The sequence below is a fragment of the Bos javanicus genome, chromosome 8 (genome assembly GCF_032452875.1).
Source record: "Bos javanicus breed banteng chromosome 8, ARS-OSU_banteng_1.0, whole genome shotgun sequence".
NCBI classification, from domain to species: domain Eukaryota; kingdom Metazoa; phylum Chordata; class Mammalia; order Artiodactyla; family Bovidae; genus Bos; species Bos javanicus.
This window is the reverse complement of record NC_083875.1, coordinates 102,826,130-102,834,765: the sequence shown is the minus strand read 5'-3', so window position 1 is coordinate 102,834,765 and position 8,636 is coordinate 102,826,130. Positions and strand designations below refer to the sequence as shown.

Sequence of the window (8,636 nt, the reverse complement as noted above, 5' to 3'; positions counted from 1 at the left end):
AGGGAAGCCCACTTAGGCACTTTCTGCATGATACTACCTCCTACCATCACCCCTTTGCTGACCAATGATGGTCTGGACTCGGTCCCACTCAGTGGAGTTATTTCCATGCTTGTAGGATTAAGTTCTTATGGAGTGTAAAAAGCATTTCCCCACCTTCCTTGAAACTTGCTTAAAGGAAGGATGGCATCTTGTACTTCTCCATTCATCTTATGGGACCTAAGAATGGTGAGGTATACAGGGTGGTTAAACACTTGCTCAGTCATTGTGTGGAAAGGAAAGACTACAGGAGTTGAGTTCAGAGAATAAGGAAAAGGAATTTAAATGCACGGAATACCAGACACGGTACTTTAAAGACTTTGTTAATATTTTATTCAACCCCATTTTAACCAACTCTGTGTTAATGCTTTGTGATAGCTACCCTCACCTTTGGCAGAGACAGTTTCTTTGTTTCTGAGGCTATCAAAACAGAGTGACTCTCCAAATTCCACTGAGACACAGAGTCTCCAAACAGCACACTTCCTGGTTAGACTCCATTTCTGCCACATGTAACTGGAGTTTGGATTCTAAGCCAGATCCACAGTTAAATCTCGTTCCACAAGGCAGCCCTTTCAAGCCTCCACTATTTTTCTTGAGTTTTTTTCTTGAGGAATTTAAGGTCACTAAGTAGATCTAAAAGAGTTGATGTTGCCAAGTTTCAGAAGGTCAGGAACAGTCCCTGGCCTCACCCCAGGGAATAACAGCCCATGTCACATTGTGGGAGGAGGAGAGATGGTGCCTTGTGGACAGTAAACTGGACCTGGAGCAGATATAAAAGGAGAGGCCCTGGGGAACCAAGCCACTATCAGGAAGAGACTCACTCCCAGTGACAGTAGAGAAGACAGCGCTGTCTCCTGCCAAGATGAAGCTGCTGCTGCTGTGTCTGGGGCTGACCCTAGTCTGTGCCCAGGAGGGAAACTCTGATGTTGTGAGAAGCAACTTTGATATTCCAGAGGTAAGGGCAGGGAAGCATAGTGACTTTGGATTTTGGAGGGCATTTTGGAAGATTCTGAAGCAGGGTGGCAATCTGTGAGGGCAGGAGTTCCTTGACATAGTAGAGGAAATGGGAAGTTTAAGGGCAGTGGTGCCATGTTAAAAGGTGGCAACACTTGGGGAAGCTCCAACTTACAGGAGGTACAGTGAACAGTGGAGAGTCCTCGATCTGGTGCCAGTCGACCCGAGTCTAATTTCATCTTCACATCACCATGATGAGGGTCCTGGCCCAGAGGTCAGGGTTCAAGGAGACAAGGGTTCATGTTGTATTCCTTTCCTCTTTTCTCACCCAATCATTTTATTGATTTATTTTAGATTGCAGGGGAGTGGTATTCCATTCTCTTGGCCTCAGACAACAGGGAAAAGATAGAAGAAAATGGTAGCATGAGAGTTTTTGTGGAATACATTGATGTCTTGGAAAATTCTTCATTGTCATTTAAATTTCATACAAAGTAAGTATGGGTTATTTTGCTTGGGAAAGGAAACATAGAAGTCTGAATATGGTCCTGGACCTTTACACACATACACACAGACACACACCTATGGATACATTCTGCATCTGTACCTAAAATCAGGGTCCATCATCTAGCACTGACCCAAGGCTTGGTGAACCTAAACCTGTGACTTTTCTAGATTCGAAGATAAGAACTGGGACAGGAATACATGTACATGGGAGTTCAGGTCAGTTCGGTCGCCCAGTTGTGCCTGATTCTTTGCGACCCCATGGACTGCAGGATGCCAGGCTACCCTGTCCATTACCAACTCCCGGAGCTTACTCAAATTCATGTCCATTAAGTCAGTGATGCCATCCAACCATCTCATCCTATGTCATCCCCTTCTCCTCCTGCCTTCAATCTTTCTTGAAGATTGAGTTCTTGATCTGAACTCAAGGAGTTCATGATCTGAGCCACAGTCAGCTCCTGGTCTTGTTTTTGCTGACTGTATAGAGCTTCTCCACCTTTGGCTGCAAAGAATATAATCAATCTGATTTCAGTATTGACCATCTGGTGATATCCGTGTGTAGAGTCTTCTCTTGTGTTGTTGGAAGACAGTGTTTGCTATGACCAGTGTGTTCTCTTGACAAAACTCTGTTAGCCTTTGACCTGCTCCGTTTTGTACTCCAAGGCCAAACTTGCCTGTTATTCCAGGTATCTCTTGACTTCCTACTTTTGCACTCCAGTCCCCTATAATGAAAAGGACATCTTTTGGGGGTGTTAGTTCTTGAAGGTCTCATAGGTCTTCATAGAACCGTTCAACTTCAGCTTCTTCATCATTACTGGTCAGGACATAGACTCGATTACTGTGGGAGTGGAGGAGGTAAGGGGCAGAGGGCTGTCAGATCATTAGTAGTATAGAAAGACAGTATAGGTTAAGAGCACAGGATTCGAATCAATACCCTATCCAGTTCTTGAATCTCCAAGTTACCAAGAAAATTCATCTCTTTCTTCCTCGGTCTTCTCTGGAGTAAAAGACGATGATATAATTCTCTCTCTGTATTTTTGTGAGGATCAAGTGAAGTGATGTTTGTAAGTCACTATCTGAGAAGTTGGCCCTGGGTCAGAACCCAGCTAATTCTCTAGACAAGTAGCTGTCATAATAGTAATAGTGTGAAGAGGTGATAGAGGCACAGGGACAGAAGAAGTGGACTCATTCTCAAAGCACCAAGTGAAGTGAAATAATGTAAATAAAAGTGCTGTGGAAACTATACCCCAAATGTTCAACTGCTAATCAGTGGAATCGGAAACTCAAGTTACAGGTAGAATGTGAGGGAGCCAATCCCTTCAGGATCTCTTGGGCATCAGCTCATTTTGTTTTACAGGGTAAATGGAGTGTGTACTGAGCTTTCTTTGGTTTCTGACAGCACAGGAGAGGATGGCGTATATACCGTTAGCTGTGAGTATGTTTTAAAAAAAAGTCTTTCTAAATTCTACTTCCAAGTGCAAGGAATTTGCTAAAGTCCAGGATCTTGATCAGTTCCTGATATGCATAATGATAATCTAATGTGGCCATCTAATAGCCAATATCCTGAATTTGGCAGAAATGTGTGTGTCAAAGCCAGTGCCTGGCATGCAATATCACCACACAAAGAAAGCGGCTTGGTCATATGTACTTCCTGCAACAAAAGGAAGTTGGCAAATAAAAAAGTAAATTGGAAGGACAGCTTCTCATTCCTCGCCTACTTAAAAAAATATATTTATTTATTTTTGCTACACTGAGTCTTCATTGCTGTTTTCAGGCTTTCTCCAGTTTCAGCAAGCAGGGGCTACTCTCTAGTCGCAATGCCCAGGCTTCTCGTTGCGGCAGCTTATCTCTTGCTGTGGATCATGGGCTTCAGGGCTTTAGGGCTCTCGGGCTCAGCACTCGCACCGCATGGGCTTAGTAGGTGGGACTGTGGGCTCTAGAGTATCCAGTCTTAGTTGCTCCGAGGTATGTGGAGTCTTCTTGGATCATGGATCAAACCTGTGCCCACTGCATTGGCAGATGGATTCTTAACCGCTGGATCACCAGGGTAGTTCCCTGCCCCACTTTCTGACAATGTCAAAAGGCCATTGCCACAGTGTATCATTCAGGATGTAGCACTGGGTATAAGGGCCAACGGGGCTTGTAGAGAAGACAGAGGCACATAGTTGCCAGAGATGGTTGAGAGAGGCAGGTGAGTCTCAGGTGTCAGGATAGAGGGGAAGTTACTGCTGTGGCTGAACTTTTCTACCCCTAATGGTCACTCCATCGGTGTTGCTTAGAAATTGCATCTCGAAGCCCAGGGAGATGCAGATGGAAGACAGTAGATATCACTATTTCTTTCAGGATTGTTTTGTGGGAGAGAACAGGTAAAAGGGTTTCACTTCTTTCCCACAGACCAAAGAAGTTCTGAGCCGTGTTCTGTTTTCTCCACAGATGATGGAGAGAATAAATTTCGCATACTTCAAGTGAACTATAGTCAACATATTATTTTTTATCTCGAGAATTTCAGCGACTCGTTCCAACTGCTAGAGCTCTACGGTAGAGTACTTTCATGCTGGCGCTCATCTTGGGGTGGGGAGACCAGGGAAGGAAGGAGACAGAGTGGACTTTCCTGTCGTACCCTGGGACCTCTCTCCCCATTAAAGACAGATGCTCCCCTTTGGTAAAATCTCTCGGGCTCAGTGATGGGAAGATGATGACTCTCTCACTGTGCCAGAAAGATATCCTAAGGTGTCACATTCAAGAAAGACTTTTTTCCATCCCTGAGACTTGTGGCTAAGCATGTAATCAGTGCCATTCACTTTCCCACTCAGCCGGAGACCCACCCCTCTCATGAGCCTCAATCACCAGGAAACAGGACAAAGCAGCTCCTGTTACTCTTCCCACAGCCCGAGAACCAGATACGAGTCCAGAACTCAAGAACGAGTTTGTGGAAATTTGCCAAAAGTATGGAGTTGTTAAGGAAAACATTATTGACCTGACCAAAGTGGGTAAGTTGAGCTATCTCTGGCTTTCTCTGCCTGAAGTCCCATGTTGCTGAGTAGGAATGTTACCGAAGGGAGAAATGCAAGAGAAGTTAATACCCGCATTCAGTCCCCTTTGTCCTAACCTGGAAAATCACCTGGTTTTGTTCTGGGAAGTAAACTGGGGTTGGTGTTTGAATGTGCTCTTCTCTGCCTCTACAGATCGCTGCTTGCAGGAGCGAGGGAATGGAGTGGCCTAGGGCTGCAGTTTGGTGAGCTCTGCTGGAGACGGGGTGGCCCAGGATTCAGTACCTTCCAGAAGCATTAGGGGATTACAGTAGAAGATTTAAAAATCACAATAAAAATAATTTGGTAGGAAGAGCTTGAAATTTGGAGTTGGAGGACCTGGGTTCAGGATCTACTCCTGCCATGAGTTTTTTTTAGCAAATGATACATCAATAAAAAGGGGAACAATGATGTCTACCTTACAGAATTAGTGTGGATACAGTGCTGCAGAAAAGGGCTCAGTAATTGATAATTGGGAAACAATTGATAATTGTTTGAAATGTGGGAAAAATTAGTAAGACTTATAGTTTTAAATGGGAAAAGGGTGCGAATATGAAACTCAAATACATTCTGTGTTTGTGGTCCATCTTCTAATCCTGAAAGCCCATCTCACCCTCCAATATATGGAAAAGATTTCTTCCTTCAATCTCTGCACATCCTTAACTTGTAATTTGCACATCCTTAACTTGTAATCTGTCTGAGCTTCCAGTTGTCTTCCAACCTGGAAAATAGTCTCTTGAGTTTCCTCATCTGTTTCCTGCCTCAGATTTATTGTGTGGGTTCATTCAGATAATGTAGGTGAAAGTCTTAGCAACTATGGCTTACGTAAAGTCAGCATTTAATAAAAGATTGCTATGGCTTTTGCCAATTTGTCAAAAACACTTGAAAACTTCCAGTGCTGAGGATGGCAGAAATAAGCCTAGCATCCTTCATTGCTTCCACTCTTCTTTTCATAGGCTCTGGGGCAGGTTAAGATGGGATCAACAATAGAAAAAAACAGGAAAAGAATCATTAACACTCCCCTTCCCCTATTCTGGCAAATAGCATGGGTTAGAATGCAGGTTGATGACTATTTCTTCAACGTGTTTTTGGTAACAGAAATTCTCTTCGTCCTCAGTTCAGTCTGAGAAGCACTTAATAAGCTTTTGTGTTCTCATTCTCATTTGCTTATTTAGTGCCACCTCATTTGGGCTCCAGAATCTTCTCTTCCATGGTTCCCACATCATCTTATGCCAAGTGCTGGGGCCTGACTTCCACCACTGTCGCACAGGAAGGCACCGTCTCTGCATCTTCAGGATATTCCCTAATTATCTAGGAAGCCTTAGCAGCTCACCGAGAATCAAAGTTTCCTCCAGATTTCCGATTCCCTTTGTCCCATTCAGGACAGCAGGTCCATGAATAAGACCTTCCTCAACCTGTTCAATAAATGATTTGCCTTGCAGTCATGTGGTTTTTCTTCGTTTATGTAAGGGACGTGGGGGTGACAGGAAGAAAATGAGGCCTTGTGACCAGAACCTTCCCCTAGGCTCTCAGAACCTTCCCCGAGTTTCAGGATTTTCCCTCGTCTGCAGTAAGTCTCTGTCTCGATGAGTGCTATTTGTCTTTTGAGTTACCCATTTCTTAGTGACCTGATAAACTGTAAGACTTGCCCTAGAAATTGCTCCATCCTAGAATTCTCTTTTTCAGTCTGAGAGAGAGTTGCTGCTGGGGCTGACACCAGCTCAACATGTTTTAGGATACGCCTTTACAACCCAGCTTCTCTAACTCATCCATCCTCTGAGATTGTCAGTGTCCTTTCTTTCTTTTTCTAGTATGGCAAATGCTTTTATTTTGTAAAAACACATCTATGATGTCTAGGTTGAAAATACTATTTTAAGCTGTTATTAATTTCAAATTCTTAATTTAAAAAATTTTATTTTTAATTTTATTACTTTAAAAAAGTATAGTTGGTTTACAATATTTCTGCTGTACAGAAAAGTGATCCTGTTATATAGGTATATACACATTCTCTTTCATATTGCTTTCCATTATGGTTTATCACAGGATATTCAGTATACCTCCCTGTGCTATAAATAGAACCTTATTATTTATGCATTCTGTATATGGTGCTTACATCGGCTAATCCCAAATTCCCATCCTATCCCTCCCCCACCACCTATTCCCCCTCGGCAACCACAGGTCTGTTTTCTATGTTTACGATTCTGTTTCTGTTTTATTTAGAATGTGTAATGTTTTAGATTGCAAATATAAGTGGTATCATATGCCGTTTATTTTTCTCTTGGTCGGTGTCTTTTCATACTCTTGGAAAACCTTCAACCGCTGCTTTTATTTACTGTGAACATATTAAGTGAGATTCCATGAAATGTGATCAATACTTATCTTCAGCATTCTATACCTAGTACGGTCAGGAGGCATCAAGGAGGCTAAATGTTATTACTGGTCTCTTCTTTGGGGAACTTACAAGTGTTGGAGAAAGGGAAATTAAACTTCCCTTTCATTTGTAATCCTTCGCCAACATCAGCTGATAGTGAAAATTGTGTAAGAGTTACAGATGAGTGTTGTGGCAGAGCAAGACATTGATAGCAGTTGTCATGGGGAAAAATGACTCATTATGGGCACACAAGGTTCTCTTTATATGAACAAGAGAAGGCTTTCTAGGCATCTGACTCTCCCCATATCTTTGTTTTTGTTGTTGTTCAGTTCCTCAGTGTGTCTGACTCTTTGTGACCCCATGAACTACAGCACACCAGCATTCCCTGTCTTCATGATCTCCCAGAGTTTGCTCAAACTCCTGTCCATTGAATCAGTGATGCCATCCAATCACCTCATCCTCTGTCATTGCCTTCTCCTCCTGCCTTCAATCTTTCCCAGCATCAGGGTTTTTTCCTTTCCTAATGAAAGGCTCTTCGCATCAGGTGGCCAAAGTATTGGAGCTTCAGATTCAGCATCAGTCCTTCCAATGAATATTCAGAGTTGATTTTCTTTAGAATTGATTGGTTTGATCTCATAGTACAAGGGACTCTCAGAAGTCCTCTCCAGCGCCACAGTTCGAAAACATAAATTTTTTGATGCTCAACCTTCTTTATGGTCCAGCTCTCACATCGATACATGACTACTGGAGGAAACCATAGCTTTGACTATACAGACCTTTGTTGGCAAAGTGATGTCTCTGCTTTTCAGTATACTATCTAGATGTGTCATAACTTTTTTTTGAAAGGCAAATGTCTTTTAACTTTCTGGCAGCAGGTACCATCCACAATGATTTTGGAGCCCAAGAAAATAAAGTCTGTCACTGTTTCCAGTGTTTCCCCATCTATTTGCCATGAAGTGATAGAACCAGATGCCATGATCTTGGTTTTCTGAATGTTGGGTTTTAAGCCAACTTTTTTACTCTCCTGCGGATTCATGTTGATGTATGGCAAAACCAATACAATACTGTAAAGTAATTAACCTCCAATTAAAATAAATAAATTTATATTAAAAAAAAGACTCCTCTTTGCTTTCTTCCATAAGGGTGGTGTCATCTGCATATCTGAGATTATTGATATTTCTCCTGGCCATCTTGATTCCAGCTTGTGCTTTATCCAGCCTAGCATTTCTCAAGTTACTGTGCATATACATTAAATAAGCAGGGTGACAAGATTCAGCCTTGATATACTCCTTTCCTAATTTTGAACCAGACCATTGTTCCACGTCTGGTTCTAACTGTTGCTTCTTGACCTGCATACAGGTTTTGTAGGAGGCAGGTAAGGTGGTCTGGTATTCCCATCTCTTTAACAATTTTCCACTTTGAGTGTAGTCAATGAAGCAGAAATAGATGTTTTTCTGGAATTCTCTTGCTTTTTCTATGATCCAGCAGATGCTGGCAATTTGATCTCTGGTTCCTCTGCCTTTTCTAAATCCAGCTTGAGCATCTGGTTCTCGGTTCATGTAGTATTGAAGCCTAGCTTGGAGAATTTAAAGCATTTCTTCATTAGCATGTGAAATGAGTGAAATTGTGTGGTAGTTTGAACATTCTTGGGCATTGCCCTTTGGGATTGGAATGAAAACTGACCTTTTCCAGTCCTGTGGCCACTGCTCTGTTTCCCAAATTTGCTGGCATATTGAGTGCAGCAC

General features: G+C 42.5%; 1 protein-coding gene across 2 annotated transcripts; it reads left to right on the top strand.

The window, feature by feature from the left end:
* Positions 1 to 755: 755 nt before the first annotated feature.
* On the top strand, positions 756 to 5,961 carry LOC133253171 (major allergen Equ c 1-like). 2 transcript variants are annotated; one of them, XM_061426520.1, is made up of 7 exons: positions 756 to 991; positions 1,345 to 1,481; positions 2,849 to 2,922; positions 3,925 to 4,029; positions 4,380 to 4,481; positions 4,677 to 4,726; positions 5,696 to 5,961. In XM_061426520.1, the coding sequence occupies exons 1-6, from the start codon at positions 899 to 901 to the stop codon at positions 4,712 to 4,714; spliced, it is 549 nt and encodes a 182-aa protein (XP_061282504.1). In that variant the 5' UTR covers positions 756 to 898; the 3' UTR covers positions 4,715 to 4,726; positions 5,696 to 5,961. The 2 variants fall into 2 exon arrangements, with proteins under 2 accessions (XP_061282504.1, XP_061282505.1); XM_061426521.1 differs by lacking the exon at positions 3,925 to 4,029 and having other exon boundaries at positions 828 to 991.
* The last annotated feature ends 2,675 nt before the right edge of the window (positions 5,962 to 8,636 follow it).